We start from the raw sequence: 25,130 nt of genomic DNA, 5'->3' as shown, positions 1-25,130 counted from the left end.
GCCTCGCTTCCCTGGTGGCTCAGAGGGTAAAGCGTCTGTCTGCAATGCAGGAGACCTGGGTTCGATTCCTGAGTCGGGAAGATCCCCTGGAGAAGAAAATGGCAACCCACTCCAGTACCCTTGCCTGGAAAATCCCATGTGTGGAGAAGCCTGGTAGGCTACATACAGTCCATGGGGTCACAACGAGTCGGACACGACTGAGTGGTTTCACTTCACTTCAAGATAAGGGTGATAATAGTTTTCTTGGGCTGCATACAGAGTTCCACAGACTAAGCAGCTTAAACAGAAATTTATTTTCTCATGATTCTGGGGGCTGGAAGTCCAAGGTCAATGTGTCAGCAGGGTTGGTCTCTTCTTACAGATGGCCACTTTCTCCCTGTGTCTGCACACAGTCATCCATCTGTGTGTCTCTGGGTCCTCATTGAGTCTTATAAGGACCCACCCAAGTGACCTCATTTTTAACTTCATCATCTCTTGAAAAACTGTATCTGCAAGTATGGTCACATTTTGAGGTACTGGGGATTAGAACTTCAACTCAGAAGTTGGGGGGACATGATGTAGACTGAATGGGCTTCCCTTGTGGCTCAGACAGTAAAGAATCCTCCTGCAATGCAGGAGACCCGAGTTCAATCCCTGGGTCGGGAGGATCCCCTGGAGTAGGAAATGGCAAACCACCCCAATATTCTTGCCTGGAGAATCCCATGGACAAAGGAGCCTGGTGGGCTATGGTTCATCAGGTCAGAAGGAGTCAGACACGACTGGGTGACTAAGCACACACACAATATAGGCTGAATCACGCCTCCTGCAAAGATGTCACATCCAAATCGCCCCAACTCTGCGAACACAGTAGCTTACATAGAACAAAGAAGACTTTGTACATATGATTATGTTAAGGATTATGAGCTGGGAAAATTACCCTGGATTATCCAGGTGGGTCCAATGTAGCCGGAAATGGCCTTATAAGACAGACATGGGGAGTCAGAGTCAGCAGTGATGCGACAGGGAGGAGCCACAGTCAAGGAACAAAGGCATCTCTAGAAGATGAAAAGTCAAGGAAGCAGGCTCTCCCTAGAGCCTCCCAGAGGAACGCGGTCCTGTTGACACCTGCTTTCAGCCCTGAAGATGCATTTTGGGACTGGAAGAGGAAAATCTGCTTCGAGTCACTAAGTTTGTAGTGATTTGTTACAGCAGCAGTTAACACAACATTGTAAATCAACTGTACTTCCATAAAATAAATTTTAAAAAATAATCAACATGTCTCCAGGATTGGGTCTTATTCTGAAACTGTGTCCTCGTAACTTCAAGGCTCCTCTTTCCCTCTTTGTGTACAAGTATAGTGGTAGCTGCTAAGTCACTTCAGTCGTGTCCAACTCTGTTCGACCCCATGGACTGCAGCCTACCAGGCTCCTCTGCCCATGGGATTTTCCAGGCAAGAGTACTGGAGTGGGAGGCCATTGCCTTCTCCAATAGTGGTAGAGCTTTCTGGTTTTCTTTGATGCTTTCAGTTGATGGGTTGAAAATTTGACAACTAAAAGTGAATCTCAGCATTCACTTTTTATTTTTGAGATGACGTTAGAATATGGAATCCTAAAGTCTGGCCACTAGCGCTGTAGGCACCAGAGGGCCATTAAAGGGGTTTATGTAAGAAGGGACAGATGGATGCTTTGTAAAGCCATTTGTTATTGTTGTTCAGTCACTAAATCGTGTCTGACTCTTTGCAGCCCCATGGACTGCAGCACACCAGGCTTCCCTGTCCTTCACCATCTCCTAGAGATTGCTCAAATTCATGTCCACTGAGTCTATCATGCCATCCAACTGTCTCATCCTCTGTCATTCCCTTCTCCTTTGCCCTCAATCTTTCCCAGCATCAGGGTCTTTTCCAATGAGTCAGTTCTTCACATCAGGTGGCCAGATTATTGGCGTTTCAGCTTCGGCATCAGTCCTTCCAATGAATACTCAGGATTGATTTCCTTTCGGATTGACTAGTGAAGCCATTTGGGTCATATTAAAAAAGAAATACAACCTTGAACTTGGATGTTGTAATAAAGAAACATATCCTGAAATCCAAGTGACATAATTTTATTTATCAAATCAGATATTTATTATACTTATAATAAGCCTACTTATTATAAGCCTGCTCCTTGAATTAGTACCGCCTAGTTGAGATTCTCGGACTCGAATTCATTTTCTTCTTGAGTTTCTCCCCCAGGCATAGAACATTGGTCTAGAGGCAAGATGAGAATGAGTCTTGTCTACTAACATGTGACCTTTGACCCTCTGTAAATACTTCTTTCTTCATAATAAAATATGTGTAGCGAGTGATACCTACCTCTCAGAGTTGGGTCGGAATTGAGGGAGGTGACAGAGAAAGTGACACCACAGCATCTGATCCAGAGAAGCCACACCCCTCGTGAAACCCACGTGACCCACCCACAGGGTGTCTGGCTCACAGGAATCCGTGAACTGCAGACCTTAACAGTATCAGGACTTCCGCTAACATGAAGGCATTGTGTTGGAGACTGAGGTCTGTACATGGTCCCTGCCTTCCACAGGAAGCAGGGGAGAGATGGGAGAAAGAAGTGAAATCTAACTGGTAACAGTGGTGCCTGGTTGCGGACGTGGTACCCAGTTTCTGGAAGGACAGTCCATGCCCTTCCCCAAAATGCGAGAACCAAGCTCTTCGGCCCCTATCCCCCATCGGCTTGCTGCTGAATTGATGCCAGCTGGCCACCGAGGTCCACGGCCAAGGTGAATCCCAGCATTTTAATCCCAGCTTGGTCACTGCCTCCAGCCTATTCCCTGGTGCCTGATCTGATAACCCAGCCCTATGTTATTAACCACAAGCCTGCATCCTGTGGGCCTGGCACTGCGCTGGTTGCTCTCATAAATCCTCACTGACATCGAACAGAAACATCTAGTACTCAGCCAGCCTGGCGGAAGATGCCAAGAATTGCTTCCTAAGTCTAACAACCTGAAGTTGGCTCCCTAATCAAATAGAGGTCTTGTCTGTCCTCAGAACTGGCCATCCTTCATCCGCTCCCGAGTCCTGCCTATAATGCTCTATGTGCGATCCCTTAGAGAGCAGTGAAGAAATACAGAACTTTCTGGATCAGATGACTGACACCATCAAGTCTGTGTTTCAGAACATGATAAAGTTCCTGTAATAGGATGTAGATTTAGGTACTTTGTTGCTATTTAGTCGCTAAGTCATGTCTGATTCTTTTTAGACCCCATGGACTGTAGCCCACCAGGCTCCTCTGTCCATGGGATTCTCCAGGCAAGAATACTGCAGTGGGTTGCCATTTCCTTCTCCGGGGGATCTTCCAGACTCAGGGATCAAACCCACGTCTCCTGCATTGCAGGAGGATCCTCTACCACTGAGTCACCTGGCACGCTCTTGGGTGCTTTAACAGTGAGCAGAATGAAAACAAATAAAACAATCCTCACCATAACTCCCTGGAGTACATGTTATTATCCAGTTTATAGTTGGAGAAACTGAGGCTTTACCCTGGGCATTGTGCCAAGACCTCAGGACCAGCAGATTTGGGACAGAAACGTGGCCGCTCCTGTCCATCTCTCTTTACTCCTCCGTGATGTCAACAGCACATTCTTTCCCTAGGGGTAAAATATCCACAGATGTTCATTTCATAGACGTGGGTCCTTTTCCAGCAGGTTTTCATTTGTCTTTATTGCTGCATAAGATTGCAGACACTCAGAGACCCCCAGCAAAGGGACACGTGCAGATATGTCCCCATGGCCCTTTTTTGCATTCTGAATCAGAGCCATTTCTGTGCTGTTTTTTTAAAATAGCCCGGCTGACATTTTATGGTTTGTTTTATTGGGGGGCTGGGGGGATAATTCAAAAGCAGAACTGGGTTTTATAGCCTTTGCAAGCACACTTTCCATCAAAGCGTCATTTTGCCCAGCTCTGAAATTATGGGTCTGTCCTCAGAAAACATCGTCGCAGACTTGCCCATCCACACAATGCTTCTGATGCCCTTTCAGAACACATGGGCCGATTTTCAGCTAGATGATGTGCTTGAGCTGAGATACAATCAATGTGAAAAGTAGAACCAGAGGAAATGGCCCTGGAACTCGCTAACCTAGAGGTTCCGATAAAATGCTTTGCCCATAAATGCTATTCTTATTAAATCCTGAATGACTCAGGCTCCCAGCTGCTCCATGAGGCTTTGCAAGAGTCTGCCTGGTGAGTTTCCTATGAAAGAGACCTAATTCACTTTGTAAAAGCTTAAGAAGCTCCCTTTAAAGAGCAATGATAGAACCTTCATTGTTGTTTATTTCAGCACTGCTTATGCACCGGGAGCCCCACTAAGCCTCCCATGATAGCACCTCTGTGTATACACCCCCTGGCCACTGTCAGATAGGAACCATCATTCCCATTTTCCAGATTAGGTGAGCGAGGCTCAGTGTATGCTGCCCAAGATCATATAGCTCTCATCAGTTCAGTTCAGTTCAGTTCAGTCGCTCAGTCGTGTCCGACTCTTTATGACCCCATGAATCACAGCACGCCAAACCTCCCTGTCCATCACCAACTCCTGGAGTTCACTCAAACTCATGTCCACAGAGTCGGTGATGCCATCCAGCCATCTCATTGTCTGTCATCACCGTCTCCTCCCACCCCCAATCCCTCCCAGCATCAGACTCTTTTCCAGTGAGTCAACTCATCGCATGAGGTGGCCAAAGTATTGGAGTTTCAGCTTTAGCATCAGTCCTTCCAATGAACACCCAGGATTGATCTCCATTAGAATGGACTGGTTGGACCTCCTTGCAGACTGTTATCACAGCAGAACAAGTTTCTACTAAAGGAACAGCTTAACTCACATTTATTTCCTCGCAGTTTCCCGGGGGTCAGGAGTCGGTGCACAGCTTAGCTGGCCCTTCTGCTCAGGGTGTCACAACCTTCAATCCTGGAGCCCACTGGGCTGCCTTCCTTTCTGGATCTTTCTGGATCTGTCCCAAGGTCTCCTGGTTGTTGACAGAATTCTGTCCCTGGTGGCTGTAGGAGTGAAGTCCCTGTTTCCTTGCTGGCGCTCAGTTTCTAGAAGTGCCTGCAGGCCCCTGCCATGTAACTGCTCCCACAGGACGGCCGGCAAAGGAGGCTCCTGGATTCAGGCCTGCCAGGATGAGCCTGGTCGCCGGCAGTCATCGGAATGACGCTGCCACCTTGTCTCGTCCCCTCAGCTGGATGGATGTCACAGGTTTAAACCACTGACCCTCTCAGCCTTCTGTGCCTTCATCGGCAAAATGAGAGCTTGCTCCCGGGTCGTGTCAGACTCTCTTTCTTGCCATTCAGATGTCAACCTGACGCCACATCTTCTGAAAGCCCTTCCATGGCCGCCCACCCAAAGCAGGTCTCCTTTCTAGACCCTGATTTGTTCTTCTCAGAGTACTTGTCCCAACTTGGGGTGGTGTCCATTTTTCACTCCAGTCCCCCTCCTAGAAGTGAGCTCCATTCGACTGGCTCTGTCTTGTCCACTGTCATGGCCCCAGGGACTGTGGAGGGGACGCTTGAGGATCGCTTACTCCCCTGTGTGCTGAGAGCCGACGCAGAGCATATGTCAGACGGTTTGTCCACACCACAAGGGAAGTCGAGGTACAGGGGGTTCATCCCAACAGCAAGAGGGGCGGGCATGGGGACTCAGGCAGGTTGCTCCTGAGTAGGGCTTGCCCAGACAGAACACCCTCTTTCCTTGGAGCCATGGGGTCTAGTTTACCAAGTCACTCGTGCGTGCTAAGTCCCTTCAGTTGTGTCCTACTCTGCAACCCCATGGTCTGTAGCCCTCCAGGCTCCTCTGTCCATGGGGATTCTCTAGGCAAAAATACTGGAGTGGGTTGCCATTTCCTTTTCCAGGGGGTCTTCCTGACCCAGAGATCGAGCCTGCGTCCCTTTTGTCCTCTGCATTGGTAAGTGGGTTCTTTACCACTAGTGCCACCTGGGAAGCCAAGCCACTCATACCTCTGCCCGTGTTTGGTCTTCAGGATGTGAGAGACCGCAAACAGGGACCTTCTGATGGGCTCTAATGGACGGTGGTCCTGTCCAAGGTCACACCACGGTCACGGGGGGACCCTGGCTGGAACCTGACATCACCCACCTCTCCATTAGCTCTCCTTCTGCTCTGTTAGGCATGTCGCTTCCTGTGGCTGTTGCAGCAAATTCTCACAAAATCGGTGGCTTCAAAATATGTAAATCTGTGACCTCACAGTTCTGGCCAGAAGGCTGAAATTCTGGTGCCCGTGGGGCCAGCCTTCTCCAGAGGCTCTGGGTGAGAATCTTTGCCTTCCTCTTCCAGCTTCTGGGAGCTCCTGGTTCTCCTTGGCTTGTGCCCACATCAATCCAGCCTCTGCCTCTGTCTAGACGTGGCCTCTTCTCCCCTTTGTGTCTGTGACCAAACCCCTGTCTCCTTTCTAAGATGAGAGACAGCCCCAAACTCAGGGCGATTTCATCTTGAGATCCTTAACTAATTCTTTGGAGGATCAAAGGCTGTGACTCAAAATAGCATCACATTCTGAGGTTCTAAGTATTCTGAATTCTGGGGGGATGCTATTCACCCACCTATACCAGGTCACCTCTCCTTAGGTCTGCCACCGCTGCCCCATCTTTTCTTGGTTCTGACAGCCTGGTCCCCACTGGTCCATGTGATCCCTGGCCGGCCATTCCCTCTCTATCCGCCCTAAATCTGTCTTCCCTGGGCTCCATGGCCAGTCTGTACTGTGGCTTCTGAGCCTCCCATCTGCGTGTCTCCCCCTCCCGCTGAGTCTGAGCTTCTAGAGGGGAGGGACTATGTCTGGAGCCTCTGCCAGTCAAGCTCTCTGTCCAGATCTGCCAGAGGAAGCACTTGAGGAATGTCCCAGAAGAAAAAGGAAGGGATCGAAGGAAGAGATGAAGGATGAAGAAAGAAGGACCTGAGAGGGGTGGTCAGAAAACCCCAAGACAGGCCACGTTCAGCCTCAAGGGAGGCAGCAGCTCAGGTCAAGGACCTTGCAGCCATTGGGGTCAGGCTCCTGGTCCATGGCCTCCTCTCCTGAGATCCCCAAGCCCCAGACAAGGTCATACTAGTCCAGTGACACCTTAAAGAAAGGATGCTCTTTCACATTCGCTGCTGTTTTCATTCTTGACAAGTATCTATTTTCCCTTTTCTCGCCTTTCTTGAAGAAACCCTCCTGGGGTAGGCCCTAGACAGGGGCCAAGTGTTTTCTGATTTGAGCCACAAACACTTGACTCCAGGTCTTCTGCCTTTTAATTGTGTGAGTTCTCAAGTTAATCCTTCCCCCTGGGGACTCTGTTAACAACCCATCTCTGTTCACCAGGGATGTTGGTGAACTTGGCAGCACGGGGTGCGTTGGCTTAATGTCCATCAATATTCATGGTGGGAAAAGTCACAATAAAATGAAAATTTAAATATATGGATTGAGTGTTTCTTTCTTCCCCCAAAGCCGCAGACATTGCCTCATATTGTTCCAAATCACCGTGTTGTGTTTTCAGGTAGAATTGCTATTTGATAAACTCTGGAGCAATCACTTTTTATTTCAAAGAAAGCCATCATTAGTCTCAAAGGATTTGACATTGACTCTAAATGGGTGAGTGGGGCTTACATTTCTAAAATCTATGGCTTTAATATAACAGATTAGAAAGTGTGTGCTTGCAAATGGTGTGTATATCAGAGCTGAAAGGGTCAACTCAGTTTCTCCAAGGCTGTGTTTCCCTCACATTCATTCTTCCCTGTTTCTTGTGTGTTGATAGAGATTCTCTTCTCTCTAAAACTCTGCTCAGGCTCTTCTGAGTTCTTTTGAAACTGGGCTTCATCTTTTAGACTTCCATGTTGGTTTCTGCATTGTCCAGTCTTAGTAAGAACCTACTAAGTCAATTTAGGGGCTTCCATGATAGCTGAGATGGTAAAGAATTTGCTTGCAATGCAGGAGACCCCGGTTCGATTCCTGGGTCAGGAAGATCTGCTGGAGAAGGCATAGGCTACCCACATCAGTATTCTTAGGCTTTCCTGGTGGCCCAGCTGGTAAAGAATCCACCTGCAATGTGGGAGACCAGGGTTCATTCCCCAGGTTGGGAAGATCCCCTGGAGAAGGGAACAACTACCCACTCCAGTATTCTGGCCTGGAGAATTCCATGGACCGTATAGTCCATGGGGTCGCAAAGAGTCAGACATGACTGAACAACTGTCACTTTCACCTTCACTAAGTCTGTTTATCCATCATCCCTCATCCTCCCAAACTGATCGTCCTCTGATCAGGTTGCTTATCTCCCAGATGGTTTGATGCCCTGGCCTGCCCTCAGCAAGAATACTGATGAAAAGTTAGTGACTTTCCATCCACCAACCCCTACTTCCTCAGCTACAAATTCCCACTTGTCCACCCTGTGTTTGGAATGAAGCCCAGTTCTATACGGAGGTCTCTTTTCCCCCTTTGGTGATTGCAGTTGAATATAATCTGTCTTCAGTGCTTTAACTACTGTCCTGGTTTTTCTCTGACAATGTCTGCTAGTTACAGGCACCATGCTAGAAGTGCAAAAAGTGAAGAAAGCAAAGCCCTTGCCCTTAAAAAGCACAGCTTGGAGTTAGGAGCCCTCTGCTTTAAGAATGAGGAGAGCTGAACTTTTCAGAAACTGCCTAGACCAGATTTTGTTGCACATGGCCCAATGTGTTACCCTAAAAGTGAAAGTGTTAGTCACTCAGTTGTGTCGGACTCTTTGCGATCCCATGGACTATAGCCCGCTAGGCTGATCTGTCCGTGAAATTTTCCAGGCAAGAATACTGGAGTGGGTTGCCATTCCCTTCTCCTGGGGATCTTCTTGACCCAGGGATCAAACCTGGGTCTCTCGCATTGCAGGCAGATTCTTTACCATCTGAGCCACCAGGGAAGCCCTAAACAGGATCATCAACCTTCTAAAAGGACCAGATAATAACTATTTCAGATTTTGAGAGCCACATCAGTGTGTTTTATACATTTCTTTTCATTTTTGCTTTGTGTGTCTTATTTTGCTTTTTCAGTTCAGTTCAGTTCAGTCGCTCAGTCGTGTCCGACTCTCCGCGACCCCATGAATTACAGCACGCCAGGCCTCCCTGTCCATCACCAACTCCCGGAGTACACTCAAACTCATGTCCACAGAGTCGGTGATGCCATCCAGCCATCTCATTCTCCGTCGTCCCCTTCTCCTCCCGCCCCCAACCTTTCCCAGCATCAGAGTCTTTTCCAGTGAGTCAACTTACAGTCCTTGAAAAATGTAGAAACCCTCCTAAGCGCACAAACTACAAAAACTAGTTGATTGCTGGGTATGATCTTTCGAGAAACTAAATTGACATCTTCAGCCCTTCATCATGAACATGCATGTGCTTTCCGAAGCTCCATATTAAAATCACAGATTTTAGAAACACAAGATCCATTCACTTCTTTATAATAAATGTCCCATCTCCTGAGATCATACAAAAACTAGGAGAGGCTGTTGTCCATCTCTGACCTGGGCAAGTTACTGACCCTCCTAGAGCCACAGTTCCCAGGTCTATGGAAAAAAGGCCATTAAACCTGGGAGGTTAGTACCTACCAAGGGGGGAGGGCTAAATTCCACCAGGAAGCAAAAGTGTCTGTACCCACTGAAGAGACGCAGGGCTCAGTGAGCAGTCACTCCTGGGAGTCAACTGGCCAGACATTAAAACATTCAGGAAAAAGCATACTCACACAATCCACTTGCAGTTCCAGGAAAAGAAAAGCAAGAACACGGGGTTCTGCTATGGTAATAATAATAACAGTCCAGCTTGCTGTCTGAGCCTTCACGCCGGGGGAGAGACGAGCACACTGGGTGTGGTCAGGTGTTTGTCCCCAGTTGTCATGTTTGACCTGTGCTCCTCCATACACTCAAGGAATCATATTTTCAGCTTCTCTGTTTTCTCTTGCAGAGACATCAAGCCAGACAACATATTGCTGGATGAACATGGTAAGCCTGTTATGAATGCTTTCTAGAGACTGTTTCAGTGGGAATTTTGAGGCTCTGGGAATCTGGGGGGGAGGCGGTTTCCTGGTGAGTTGGATTTTACAGTTGACTAGAAAGCCTTTCTTGTTTCAATCCTGGTGAATGAACACCTGTGTAAATTTCTGGTCTGTGCCCTGCTGCAGTGAGTCGAGTCCAACGTGTCTGAAGTTTTCACATCCAAAGACATCATTGTTCACATCTTGGTGTGAGAATGACAGGGCAGAAGTGGGAATGGGACACAGGGTTGGAGGCTCTGAGTCTCCCACCCTTGCTCCCCGACCTGTGAACCTAAGGGCTTCAGAAAAGTCACTCACTCACATCTCAAAGCCTCCATGTCTTCTTTGGTAAAATAGGGAAATGGTACCCACCTTCCTGGTTGTCATGGGATCAAATGGGATAGAGTATGGTTGGCAAGCTAGACATCAATCATCAGTAATCCGCTAAAGCCTTTCCTCACCCCGGCTTCTCAAGCTTTCATGAGGAGTCAGGGCAGCTTCTTAAACTGATTCAGTAGATTGAGTTGGATCTGGGACTCTGCGTTTCTCGCCGCTCCCAGTTGAGCCTGACACTGCTGATCCATGGAGATAGTTCCCTTTCAGTGGCTCTCTGACTCTGGTCTTATCAGAATCCCCAGAGGAGCTTGGTAAGAAGCAGAGGACAGACCCTGCTTTAAAGAACCTGGCCCTCATTGTTCTGAGTCAACCCCCAGGATGTGGTATTCAAGCAAGTTAGGACCGCGAGTCCGGGGTACAACCCAGCAATGACTGACAGTCCACTGCAATCCACGCCAGCGTCCAATCATGGCAGACTTGAAGACTTAATTTGCTGATGTTCTTTCAGGAACTAATCCCTCAAGGGCTTGGGGGAAGGTGGGCTGGAGTGAGCAGGTGGGGGAAAATCCATGAGATGCTGCTGAATCATCCAGAGATGAATCTGTCGACTCTTCCACACGGCTGTGCTAGACATCCCTCCCCGACTCCAGGCAGGCTGATGCTGTGGCCCCTGCTCGAAGCCTCTCTAGGACTCGTGTGTCTGAGGGAATCCTACCTCCTTGTGTAAACCCCTTGGTATTGGGAGGCAGAGTGGGAATGGTGGGTGGGACTGTCAGTGCTCCAATCTCCCGCCAGAGGCTAAAACCAGACCAAATGCCTTGGGGCAGTGAGTTGAAATCCCTGGGCTCCTGATGGAAGGGCAAGGACAACCTCAGGATGCCAGGGAAACTGGGTGGAGCTGAGGATGCAAATCAGGGTCCCCAGTTTGTATGTAAAAGTCAGGAAGCCCAGACCCGAGTCTCAGCTGGTTCCCCAACTCACTGTGTGTCTTTAGGCAGGTCACATCACGGAAGTAAATCCACCTGGCAGGGCAGGGAAGGTCTAAGACGAGGTGGTGAAGTCAGCTGCTGTCCCTGCACCGGACATGAGAGGGACTCATGAGGGCTGTGTTAGCTTATACAGCCTCCCCTATCCTTTCTCTGCTCAGACCACGGAAGCACGTAAGGTGGAGGCAAGCGGAGGCCCAGGCTGAGGGATGCAGGACCCCTGGCAGGGCTGTCCTGGAAGCCAGGTGCCTGGGAAGCAGGGCTCTGGCTGGAATCCTTGGAGCCCTGCCTACTGACTGAAAGAGACTTTGGGACAAAGACCTTTCATGCCCTGGGCAGCTTTCCTTCTGGAAAGCAAAATCAAGACGGGAACACCAGGCAATAGGAATAATTCAGCCGCTTCATCTACAAAGAAATGAGATTCAGGCAGCCTGTGGGGTAGCTGGGCCTGCCTGATGCCACAGTTCCTGCCTGACGCTACAGCCTCAGGCCACAGCTCACACCACCTTCTCTGTGTTCCCTCACTACTGAGTTCCTGGATCTGCATCCATCCTTTCCTTCCTCCCCGTCTGCACTCAGCCTCACCTCTCCACCTCAGCCCTTTCCCATTTTTCAGATTGCCTCCCTGTCCTTCAGTTCAGTTCAGTGGTTCAGCTGTGTCCGACTCTTTGCGACCCCTTGAACAGCAGCACGCCAGGCCTCCCTGTCCATCCCCAACTCCTGGAGTCCACGCAAACCCATGTCCATTGAGTCGGTGATGCCATCCAACCATCTCATCCTCTGTCCTCCCCTTCTCCTCCTGCCTTCAATCCTTCCCAGCATCAGGGTCTTTTCAAATGAGTCAGCTCTTCGCATCAGGTGGCCAAAGTATTGGAGTTTCAGCTTCAAAATCAATCCTATCAATGAACACCCAGGACTGATCTCCCTCAGGATGGACTGGTTGGATCTCCTTGCAGTCCAAGCGACTCTCAAGAGTCTTCTCCAACACCACACCCTGTCCTTCACCACCCCCCTTATACAGTGTCCTGACCCTGCACTATGGTTTTGCAGCATTCCACACACACCCCAAGCACCTTTTACTGGACCCTTCTCTCTTGTCTCTAAGCTCCTATTTTATCAAGCTTGGTGTGGAAACAGAGCACTGAACACTATTTCATACTAAGGAGTGAGTAGCTGATACCCTCCCCTCCTTCAGCTTTAGCATCCAGTGGGTGCCTTTTCAGAAAGTGCAGAAGGAAAATCAGGAGCAGAGATTCTCAGAAAATACAAGTCTCCTCCCCAGGAGAGAAGGACAGGAGAGGAGGCTGTGACCGTGGTTTTCCTTTCTCTGATTTATGACAGCAGATAGACTCTCATTAGCTTTTCTATTTTTTCTTTCTTGGTTACTGTTGCCTTTCTTTTCCCTCTATTGAGGTGTTATTGGAAAATTAAAAACTGATATATATGTAGTACAATATGTTCTACAATGTGATTTTTAAAGGTATACAACATGATGATTTAATACACATATACATTGTGAAATCAACTCCACAATCGAGGTAATTAATATATCCATCACCAATCACAGTTGCATTTTTGCTGTGTGAATAGTGAGAATATTTAAGATCTACCTTCTTAGCAAATTTCAACTCCACAATACAGTATTATTAGCTCCAATCACCATTCTGTACATTGGATCTCCTTAGCCTTTTGTTAACTGCATTAAAAAAAGTTTACAAAACAGTTAACTGTGTGTTCCTATTTAAAGAGTTTGCTGATGAATCTCATTAAATGTTTATCAGAGAACAAGTTGGTTGCTGTGTTTACAATGAAGCATAAGCATAATTAAATAACTACATTTATATTTTTATTAAAAATGTTCAAGATCTGCTGGTTATACAAAATCCAAGACTTATGGAAGACTCTGCTCCCCCAGTGTCTGCCCTGCTTTCCTGCCCTCCAAGCTGGATTCATCTCCTAGAATGGGTGCTAATTCTCCTTTGAGATTGGGCTCTCATGGCTAACAGCAAAAGCAGAGAGATAGCATATGTATCCTAGGTCGCTCAGTCGTGTCCAACTCTTTGAGACGCTATGGACTGTAGCCTGCCAGGCTCCTCTGTCCATGGGATTCTCCAGGCAAGAATACTGGGGTGGGTTGCCATGCTCTCCTCCAGGAGATCTTCCTGACCCAGGGATCGAACCCATGTCTCTTATGTCTCCTGCATTGGTGGGCAGGTTCTTAACCACGAACGCCACCTGAGAAGCCCAAAGGAGACCATTCCTGGAGGTAAAAGGACTTCGAAGGAAGAGGCAAAATCCTAGAGTAGTCTGAGGAGAAGAGCTGAGTGTGCTTTAGGGCAAAGTGCTTGAGGAAATAGGGAATTTAAACTGTAGGGGGAAGGGGAAGGGATTGCTTTTAATTTCCTCTTGGTACAGTGATGCTGGGTGATGAATAACCACATGAATGGCACAAACATACATCCAGTTAAGCTCACAGGTCTCTGAAGCTTTCATAGGCAGGGCTTGCTGCTAAGACTGAGGTCCAACAGGGTCAGCTAGGCAGCTGCAGTGGCATTGGCTATGCTCACTGCCATGTCTAGGGTTCACCTGGCTGCTGGCTGGTACACCATGACTTTTGTTCATTGACGAGACAGCTCAGCCCAGTGGCTCATGGGTTATCCTCTGGCAAGTCAGCCCCATGTGACCTTGCATGACCAGAGCAGGAGAAGGAGCAGGGAAAGTCCAATCACTCAGCCTCCACCTGTGTCACATTTGCTGCCATCTCAGTGGACAAAGCAAGTCACAAGACTCAACCAATTGGGGGGTTGGGCACTGCCAAGTTGCATCCCAAGAAGGATGGATCCCAAGAGGGGGGAAGAATTGCAGAGATTAATGCAATCATCTGTAAGGTGCTCATAGAAAAGGAAGAGTCACTAGCACAGGTCGCGGTGCTGGTCTTTAACACATGGGGAACTTGTTATTTTTGTTCAGTTGCTCAGTTGTGTCCAACTCTTTGAGACCCCCGTGGACTGCAGCATTCCAGGATTTCCCTGTCCTTCACTATATCCCAGAGCTTGCTCAAACTCATGTTCATTGAGTTGGTGATGCCATCCAACCATCTCATCCTCTGCTGCCCCTTTCTCCTTTTGCCTTCAATCTTTCCCAGCATCAGGATCTTTTCCAATGAGTCGGCTCTTCACATCAGGTGGCCAGAGTATTGAAGCTTCAGCTTCAGCATCAGTCCCTCCAATGAATACTCAGGGTTGATTTCCTTTAGGATGGACTCTTTCCTTTAGCCTTGATGTCCTTGGTGTCTGAGGGACTCTCAAGAGTCTTCTCCAGCACCACAGTTTGAAAGCATCACTGGGGAGCTTTCAGTTCAGTTCAGTCACTCAGCTGTGTCTGACTCTTTGCGACCCCATGGACCGCAGCATACCAGGCCTCCCTCTCCATCACCAACTCCTGGAGTTTACCCAAACTCATTTCCATTGAGTCGGTGATGCCATCCAACCATCTCATCCTCTGTCATCCCCTTCTTCTCCTGCCCTCAATCTTTCCCTGCATCAGGGTCTTTTCAAATGAATCACCTCTTCGCATCAAGTGGCCAAAGTATTGGAGTTTGACTTCCCTCAAAATGGGCAAAGAACTGGGAGTCAGAGACAGAAGAGCAGTGCTTGCATTTTGCCCTGAGTGTCACTGAAGGCTCTTGTTCAAATTTGCTAACCGTATACCGTTAGCTTTCTGCATCTGAGGGGTCCACGTTCTCAGATTCAGCCAATCTCAGATCAAAAAACATTTGGGGAAAAAAATTCCAAAAAGTGTCAAAAAGCAAAACTTGAATTCACTGCTGGCAACTATTTATATAACATATACATTGTATTTATGACTATTTACATAGCATTTGCATTGTATTAATTATTAAAAGTTGAAAAAACTTGGGCATGTGTGCCCAAGTGGTAAATTCTACACCACTTTATACAAGGGATTTTAACATCCAAAGATTCTGGTATCACTGGGGGTCCTGATGCTAGTCCCTTGCAGATACCAAGAGACAGCTGTAGCTTTTTCGTCTTCTGTATGCAAAAAAGTGATTCCTTCATTTTGCAGACCTGCTGTAGGCCAGGCATTGTGCCAGGTGACCCAAGGACACAGAGCCCCTGTGTTCAAGAACCTCACAGTCTAGGGTAGTGTTTCTCAGCCATGGCTGCACATCACATAGGAACTATAAAAAGTGCCAATGCCTAGGGCCAAACTTAGAAGTTCTATTTGACTCATCTTGCAGGAGAAAGTGGGATTTTTAAAGTTACCAGGTGGTTCTAAGGTATACCCAGGGCTGAGGGGAGGGATAGAATGATACAGACCCAGCAAGGCCAGTGCTCGGCAGGACAGGGTACAGGAACACCAGGGCAGTGAGGCTTGGGAGGAGAAGGAGGGAGGGCTTGCTGGATCCTGCAGAATGCATGGGGTCAACAGAGCATTGGGAAGGGCAATAGAGCATTCCAGAAGGCCAGTGAGAAAGCTCCAGTGGTCTCAGGATAGCTGGCTGTGAAATGTAGAACTCACTCTTCTCAGTGGACTTGGGATGAAAACTTGGGCGTCAGAAACCTCACCTGGAGCTTTAGAATCCTTAGTAAAGGCACACCAGCAGAGTGAATTTGTTTTTTCATCGTATTCACTGTGTCTTCTATTTCCTGTTTGCAGATGCTTGACTTTTGCACACTCCAGGCCACCGTCCACTTTCCCTAAGCTTCCCTGTGCCAGGGTCCAGATAACCAAGGACAGTCCTGTACCCCCAGAAACTCCTGAAATTATTCAGACTAGCCAGTCCTAAGCCTAATTGCCCTGCCTCTCCTGTTCCTTCCCACAGAAACCACCAGAGAGGCTCTTGATCACATTTTCTCGCTTGTCCCTGTGTCTCGTGCCCAACCCTGGTGCTTCCCCAGCATGTCCCCCAATGGCATGATGCATCCCCTCCTCTTAGGAACCGTGAATGACCTGCTTGTCTTTTCAAGGGCAGTTGTCTCTTAATCTGTTGGCTTTACTATACCTCCAGTTTTCTATTAATAGACAATGTTTCAGAGCACACACTCACTGGACTCCTTTTGAAGAATTGCCTCTCCATCTGTTGCTAACATATTTGTTGATAATTGTGATGAGTGCTCCCCAGAATGGCAATATCCAGCAGCAGCGACACCCCCATCCCCCTCATCAGAACACTGTGTGTGTCATGCTGTCTCCATCTTGCAGGAAGAGAGTCCAGGAAATTAACAGAAGGCGTGTGTTGATGCTGAAGCCTGAGATACAGGGATTGGAACAGCTGAGATGGAAGTGGGGAGAACCACCGGGGCAAACTGAGGGACAGAGGTATTTCTGCTAAGTCTGAGCAGCCAAGAGTTAGTGTCATTATTCTAGATAGGGTTCCAGGAGTTTAAGGATAAAGCTTAGGAATGCAGTTTAAAGCTATACTGGGATCCTTGGGAGGGCTGTATTGAGATTGTTTCTGAAGACTGCTGGGAGTGGAAGGAAGTGTCTAGTACAATGTGATGCATTGAAGTCCTGAAGACCCTGTGTAAGGAATCTCTCATGACCCCCCGATAAATAGCCACCAGTATTAGCTTCCTAGGAGTGTTGGAATAAAGTCCCACAAATTGAGAGGCAATCAAGAGCAGAGATGTATTTTCTCACAGTCTTGGAGACTGAAATCCAAGGTCAAGATGTCTGCAGGGCTGTGCTCCCTCTGAAGGCAACAGGGATGGGTAGGTGTCAGTTCTGTGCCCTAGCTTCTGGTTTGGTGACATGCATACTTCCTTGGCTTGAGACGGTATAACTCCAGCCTTCAAATGGCTTTCTCCCTTGGCTTACTTTCTACTTCCAAACCTTGTGCTGTGCTAGTCACTCAGTCATGTCTGACTCTTTGTGACCCTGTGGTCTGAAGCCTGCCAGGCACCTCTGTCCATGGGGATTCTCCAGGCAAGAATATTGGAGTAAGTTGCCATGCCCTCCTCCGGGGGATCTTCCCGACCCAGAGATCAAATCCAGGTCTCTCGCATTGCAGGTGGATTCTTTACCGTCTGAGCCACCAGGGAAACCCCATTCCAAATCTTGTCTGAGTGCATTTGAACAGCATGCATTTGAATGGTGGAATCCAAATCTTGCCCAGTATCCTAGCTGCAAGAGAGTCAAGACATGTTTGTTTGTTTGTTTCTCTCTCTCTCTTTCTTGTCCTTATTATACAGGGGGCAGGAAAGAAAGGAGTGAAAAAGGATACTAAGTGTCAAAAGATAATCTCTATCCCAGTGCCCCTCAGAGTCCTTGCAAAGAGCAGATCATGGCTGAGAAAGTGTTCTAAAAGCCTTTCTGCATCTGATTCCTTGTGCTTTGTATGGTTGTGTAAAGTCATATATCAACATACATATGGAAGGGGAGCACATTGGTCAGGTAGCCTTGGCTATGCTAGTAACGAATTAACCAAAATCTAGTGATTTAACATTAAAAGCCACAGAAGTAGAGAAAGGGGAAAGAAACAGAAATGTTGAGCTCATTCAAAAGCCTTGAGTAAGGTGGTGTTTAAGCAGGATCAACTCAAATAGGATGTGAAGCTTGGGCAGATTTTATAAAATCATGGTATATCTGGGGGAAGGTATTGAAACTCATCTCAGCAGAGTTGTTCATCACTTAGCTGTGTCTGACTCTATGACCCCATGGACTGCAGCTGGGAATTCCCCAAAATCTCAGTCTAGGAGCTTAGGAAATCCCAGGCCTTACATTCCTTGTTCCCAGTTTTTTGTTCTCTTCTGCCTAAGGAGATCTGGGAACACACAGACTTTTTTGATAGTCCTGCCTTCCTACCATATGACCAACAAATGGAAGGAAGTCAAAGCAAATAAAGCAGAAGAAAATCAGAGGGTCATTTCATTCTACATCAGGCAAAGGCCTGCCCTTGCACAGTCAGTCTTCCTCCTGCAGTAAAGCCAAGTGAAGCCTGAATAAGCTGGTACCAGAATTTGATTAGATTGCTTCTCTCTCTCTCTTTCTCTCTCCCTTCCTTTCTTTTTTTATTTCCTTCTTTCCTTCTTTTTTTCTCTCTCTTTCTGCCACTATCCTGAAGTCCAGTATGATCTCCATGAAGAGAAGTGGGAGGAAGGAAAAGTGTTTAGGATGCATGATCCAAAGGGGAAGATCGGCGTCCAGAGTTATATCACACTAGCATCTCAGAAGTACAGATATTATTAGCTTCATCAGCAGTGAGCTCTGGGGCCTGCCATGGGTGGGGCAGCTGGATCCACAGCCAGGGTTCTCATCCTCTGGGGCATCCTTGGGCATCCAGCTGCATCTTTTCAGCAGGACCACTCAGACCTCTGGCTTAGGCACGTTGTACACCCTGTGAACCACCTAAGATGGAGACAGATGTTCATAGGAGACTTGACTCTGAATGTCAGGGAATCAAGGCAAAAAAATGATGTGGTAGAAGATCATCTCTTACCCAGGGACTTCTTGCCATCCTAACTTCTGGTCTAGCGCCCTCTGATGGCTACTACCTGAAGTCCAGTCTTGGCTTCTGAGGACAGATCTAAAGAGAACTTACTCTGCACTGAATAAAGTCTGCCACTGGGTTGACTGTCCCCTCCCAAGCAAAATCTCACCTTCTCCCAGGTTGTGGCCTTGCTGGTCCCAGTGAGATCACTCCACTGTCCTCCTTCATTTGGTAAATATCCACACAGAGTTAAGGTTATTTCATTTCAGGAGCTGAGAGGGGTGAAGGGAAGGGAGGGAGCATGGTGGGGCAGGAACAGACACTTGTGCAATGTGGCTGCAGGAGAAGCAAGTGAAAATACAGCAAAATTCAGGATGCTTTGGATGCTTTCTCCTGGAATATGTAAGGAAAATGCAGGAATCAGTCTTCAAAGTAGGAGTCACTGCTACTGGTAATGCTGAGTTGATTCTGTGCATCAGTAATTATACCGCAGTGCGGGACTGTGGATGGAACTTCAGCCCTGTATAATGCCCATCATCCCGTCCCCCAGTTCCATGGCACAGATACCTGATACGTGCTTAGTGTGTAAGTGCCTGTCCCCCAAGTGCACAGATTGTTGTTGTTGTTCAGTCACTAAGTTGAGTCCTACTCTTTGCCACCCCACAATCTGTAGCACACCAGGCTTCCCTGTCCTTCACTCTCTCGTGGAGTTTGATCAAACTCATGTCCACTGAGTCAGCGGCGCTATCTAACCATCTCATCCTCTGCTGTCCCCTTCTCCTCTTGCCTTCAATCTTTCCCAGCATCAGTCTTTTCCAGTGAGTTGGCTCTTCGAAACAGTGACCAAATATTGGAGCTTCAGCTTCAGCATCAGTCCTTCCAATGAATATTCGAGGTTGGTTTCCTTTAGGATTGACTGGTTTGATCTCCTTACTGTCCAAGGGGATCTCGAGAGTCTTCTCCAGCACCACAGTTTGAAAGCATCAATCTTTGGCTCTCAGTCTTCTTTATGGTCCATTTCTCAATTCCGTACACTTTTCATGCAGATGCTGAGCCTGACACTGGCCCCAGGTAGTACAAAATCACAGAGATAGTGGCGGAGTCTCATCGTCTGAGATCTGGTTGAAAAACTGACGCTGCTGTAGTCTTAAAAGTAAAAAATGGAATGTTGTCAACTCCTATAAATATCATGATAGCTCTAAGAAGTAAAGAATGAAGACAGGTGATAGAATTTGCTTACCGTATTTCTTTCATTCCATCTTTTATTTGGTCAGTAAGTCAGCCAGTCAACAAACACTTGTTAAGTATATTTTCCAGGTCAGGCCAGTGCTGACATTCAGGGGACATAGAAATGAACGAGGGAGGGTACCTGGTCTCAAGGAGATAGACACAGCAGATATAGCATAGTGGATGCTAGGATGGAAATGAAAAGGCAGAGGAGTTGGGGGGTCCAGGAGAGAGGCCAAAACCAGTAAGTCTGCCATGGATTAAATGTCCATGGCATTAAATTGGTATGTTGAAGACTTAACTCCCAATGTGATGGCTTTTGGAGCTGAGGCCTTTAGGAAGTAATTGGGTTTGGAAGAAGTCAAAGGATTTGAGCCCCCACAATGGGATTTGTGCCCTATAATGGGGTGAAGGGACCGGAGCTTGCTCTCTCCTCACTATTTGAGGATATAGCAAGAAACCTGCCATGTAATCCAGGAAGAAACTAAGGACCCTACCATGCTGGCACTTTGCTCTTGGACTTCCAGGCTCTGAGACTTAGGAATAAATGTTGATGTTTACACCACCCAGTCCATGGTAATCTGTTTTAGCAGAGCAAGTCAACTGAGACACAACCCCCTCATGGTAGTGAGTTTCCTGTTAATGGAAGCAATCAAGCAAAGGCTGGATGTCCATCCATCAGTAATACAACTCTTGGGCCAGCTGCCAGGCAGAGGGAAAAGCTTTCCGAACGGTGTCAAAGTCTTGGAGGTATGATGAATTTCCATGTTTTCAGAGAAAGGAGAGAGCAGGGCTGGAGTACAGGATGCATAAACAGGGGTGGGAGGGCAATTGTTGAGGATTCTCATTCAAACTTGTACTAATGGAGCTCACACCATATACTGGGCTCATTCTCTCACCAAGTTCTAAATGTTTTACAGAAAGCAAATGGCCGAAAACTCGGTTCATATTTGCACACTTTGTAGTAAATTTCCATTCTCCTGAGAAGGAGCTCAGAGGAGACCTCATATGGCACTAATTTTCACTTTCCCACATCTTGACTCAACCGGTAAAGGAGGCACACCAGGAAGTTACAGCTCATCAGCTAGCGCGGTGTGGAAATCAAAAGTGGGGTTCTGCTGTCTGGCACTCCTGCTGGAGGTGAATTCCTGGGCAGACAGGTCTGCTTCAGAGCTGCCCCAGAGCCTCCACCCCAGAGGGCCAGGGGGAAACAGGGACAGGGCTGGGCAACTCCACTCTGAAGGGGGCAATGGGGGCGGATGGAAACGCCCTCCCGAAAGAGACTAGAGACAAAACACAGCTCCCCACGTTTCAGCTGCTGACCGTGGATGGGTCACTGGTCTCTAGAACTTCAGGCTTGAGGAGGGGAAGCGCAGGACTTCCCTGGCAGTCCAGTGGTTGGGACCTCACCTTCCAATTCAGGAGGTGCAAATTCAATCCTTGGTCAGGGACCTAAGATCCCACATGCTTCAGGGACAAAAAACCAAAACCTAAAACAGAAGCAACATCGTAACAAATTCAAGAATGACTTTAAAAATGATCGACATCCAAAAAATCTTTTTATAAAAAGGAGGTGGGTAGCCATACCCCACCCCCGACAAAAGTTCTTCAAGGACTGACATGAACTTCAGCATCAATTCTGTACCATTTATGCAACCTTAAACAATAGCAGCTTACATAGATGGGGGATGCATTTTTTCCCCTCTTTATCAGTTTCCCTGCTTTGAATCTTGCCCCAGTAATCCACACACAAGCCAAAGTGATACAAATGAGTGGGATTGTGTCTCTCTTTCTCAAAACCCTCACGCTTGGGGCAAAAGCCTCCTGACCCCTTTCTCTTTCTGGCCTCCTTGCTGGCCCTTGCAAGATCCTTGTACTGCCAGCTCCCTCAGCCATCTCACTCCTCCCCCCAGAAGTCCACTGACTTGCTGCCTCTCTTCTTCAGGTCTTTGCTCAAAGGTCACATCCTCAGTCCCTAAACACCTTGTTGAATGCTTACAATTACTCTACCAGGTACTTATTAATATTAGAAGGAGGCTTATAGAGTGAAATAACCTGCTGAAATCTTGTGGTAAGTGGCTGCATGAATTAGGACACCAGCAGTGTGTGGCAGACAACAAGGAGCCCAATTCAAATCGCCCTAAGCTACGTGGTTTTCAGCACGTATAACTGAAGCCCACTGGAATGCAGCTTCAGGCAGGGTTTGATCAGGCTTTGGCATCATTTCTCTGTTGTCCTTGCAGCTCTGCCTTCTCCAAGAATGGGCTTCATCTTTAGGTTGTCTTTCTTTGTGGTACCCAATGGCTTCTACAGTTGGGGGCAGGGGTCATATGCCCACATCACACCAGGCAAAGGCAGAGAATATCACTTTAGATAGCTCTGGAAGGAAAAAGAAGAAAACTTTTCCTTTCCTGAACCCCCTAGAAAATCATCTCCCCAGTTTTCACAGGCCCCGATTGGTTCATAGGCTCAGCCTGAGCCAACTATTAAAGCCACCTGGAGACACATGCTCCATCCCAAAGTCAAATTAAAAGCAAAGTGACTTTTAGAATGACTGATGGAGTATGATCTCTTTATTGCAAGAACAAACCAAAGCCCTGTGATATGTGGATATACATTTGCATAAGCGAAAGTGAGAAAGAATGGAGGAGCTAAATGAATCAGTGTGGTTATATGGCAGGTAGAGGAGACGCTCGGGTGTTGAAAGGAGAGACTCAAACATGTATTCTGTGATTTATTATAATGAGCTGGCGTTACTGTCATCATGCAGATATTAAAGAATTTTAAGAGTGGGAGAAGTGAAACCACATAACAGCCATCCATATTCTAAGATTCCAGAATTCCTTCCCAAAGGTACTGCTGTGCTTGGAGCGGTGCAGGTGTGGGGAGCAGAAACCGCTCAAGTGTCCAGCTGCTTTCACATGTCTCACAGTCTGAAACTGGACTTGAAATTACTTGCTTGTTAGTACTAGAACTGAGGCAATGGGAGGGTGCAGGGGTGGACTGGCCCCAGATGGAGATGGGATTGGAGCCACACTTTGGCAGGAAAATGCTGCCAAGAGCAGTGCTTATAGAAAATGCCTTCGTTGTTGTGTGTCAGTATGCTGTAACCATTTCTTGTGTATTAATTCTCTGACTCCTCCCCACAGCCCCCTGAGATGTATATTTTGTTATCATCATCCCCATTTTACAGATAAGAAAACCAAGCCTCAGGGAGCTTGGTATTTATATTGAGGACATAATACAAATGTTAAAGTTTAGAGGCGCTGGTCCAGAGAGTGGAAGCTTCTGATAAATAAATGAGACACGTGAGACCAGACTCCTTTCAGGAAAACAGTAGGTGGGGGAGGGGTGTAGAGAGGATGCTCACGCCCTGAGGACTCCTCATTCTGGCCACCTGCTCTGGCCAGTGGGGGCCTTAGTACGATACTGATGAACTGAGTAGGGAGGGGGCTTGGGGTGGAAACCACTTCCTGCCCAGCCTAAAGTAATGGCAGCCGATGGGACATGGGTGCCAAGTACCCTAAGAGGGAAGGAAGAGGGACAAGGAGGAAGGAGGCAAGGAGATGTGCGGGTGAAGGGAGAAAAGAAAGTGTCAGAAGGAAGGTGGGAGGGGAGAAGGAGGAAAAGCCAAGTAGTCAGTATTGGTTCTCCGGGGAATCTGGGGACCTACACTAAAACCAGCTCGGTCCACCAACAGACGAAGGCGTAAAGGAGATGTGGTCTAGATATATAACGGAATACCACTCAGCCTTAAAACAAGAGCGAACACTTGCCATGTGAAGCGACGAGGATGGACCTGGAGGGCCTTATGCGAAGTGTCACCGTGTTTTGCATTATCCTTGAATGTTATTCATCTTAGAGCTGAAAGTTTGCACCCTCTTACCAACCTTTCCCTATTTCCCCCTCCTCTAGCCCCTAACAACCACTTTTCTACTCTCTGTTTCTATAAGTTTGGCTTTTCTTTTTTTTTTTTAGATTCCACATAAAAGTGAGACACTGCAGTATCTGTCCTTCTCTGTCTGACTTCTCACTTAGCATAATGCCCTGAAGGTCCAACCTTATTGTCCCAAATGGCAGAATGTCCTTCTTTCTCAAGGCTGAGTAAATTCCATTGTATGCACATACCACACCTTGATCCTTTGATGCACACTTAGGTTGCTTCCGTGGCTTCAGTTCAGTCTCTCAGTTGTGTCCAACTCTTGTGACCCCATGGACTGCAGCAGGCTTCCCTGGCCATCACCAACTCCCAGAGCTTGCTCAAACTCATGTCCGCTGAGTCGGTGATGCCATCCAACCATCTCATCCTCTGTCATCCCTTTCTCCTCCTGCCTTCAACCTTTCCCAGCATCAGGGTCTTTTCCAGTGAATCAGCTCTTCACATCAGATGGCCAACGTATTGGAGTTTCAGCTTCAGCATCCGTCCTTCCAGTGAATTTTCAGGATTGATTTCCTTTAGGATTGACTTGTGATTATGATACCACCTATTATTATGATTCCATAGCTTGGCTATTGTCAATGATGTGGCCAAAACAGATACTTCTAAAGTATCAAATAAATACAAATGTAAATAAAAGTTCTAATGTTTTCTTCCTGTACACCCCGCCCCCGCCCCCTGCAGACCACAGTGTTAAATCAGACGGGAGATAACCCAGCTGCCTGCAGCTCTTGCTAACTGCTTTTTCTGATTCTCTGTCTCCAGGACACGTTCACATCACAGACTTCAACATAGCGACAGTCGTGAAAGGCGCAGAAAAGGCTTCCTCCATGGCCGGGACCAAGCCCTACATGGGTGAGTGTTCCAGGCCCCCTCAGGCCTCAGCGTTCCTCTCCTGCTACATCCCACCCCTCCCTCACCCCGCCTCCCACCCCCACACCAGACCCCAGCCATACTCTCTCACGCCTTTGGCCCTTACCTAAGCTGTCTGCTTTGCCAGGAAGACCTTCTCCTCCTCTGTTTTCTAGAGAACGCTTCCTCAGTCAGAAAGGTTGGCTCAGCTCACTTCAGTTCAGTCGCTCAGTCGTGTCCGACTCTTTGCAACCCCATGAACCGCAGCGCACCAGGCCTCCCTGTCCATCACCAACTCCCGGAGTTCACCCAAACTCATGTTCACTGATTCGGTAATGCCCAT

The 25,130-nt window shown here is 47.7% G+C and overlaps 1 protein-coding gene across 1 annotated transcript in view; it reads left to right on the top strand.

Annotated features, from left to right (window-relative positions):
- STK32B (serine/threonine kinase 32B) overlaps positions 1-25,130 on the top strand; it is a 386,337-nt gene that overhangs the window by 294,940 nt on the left and 66,267 nt on the right. Inside the window, exons 5-6 of the mRNA XM_055435021.2 lie at positions 9,927-9,964; positions 24,701-24,790. Of these exons, the coding sequence (XP_055290996.1) occupies positions 9,927-9,964; positions 24,701-24,790 (128 nt within the window). The remainder of the gene's footprint in view (positions 1-9,926; positions 9,965-24,700; positions 24,791-25,130) is intronic.

The sequence above is a fragment of the Moschus berezovskii genome, chromosome 5 (assembly GCF_049115385.1).
Source record: "Moschus berezovskii isolate FMDL1 chromosome 5, NW_MosBer_1.0, whole genome shotgun sequence".
NCBI lineage: Eukaryota > Metazoa > Chordata > Mammalia > Artiodactyla > Moschidae > Moschus > Moschus berezovskii.
Note: the sequence above shows the minus strand (reverse complement) of the source record. Positions and strands in the feature narration are given on the sequence as shown.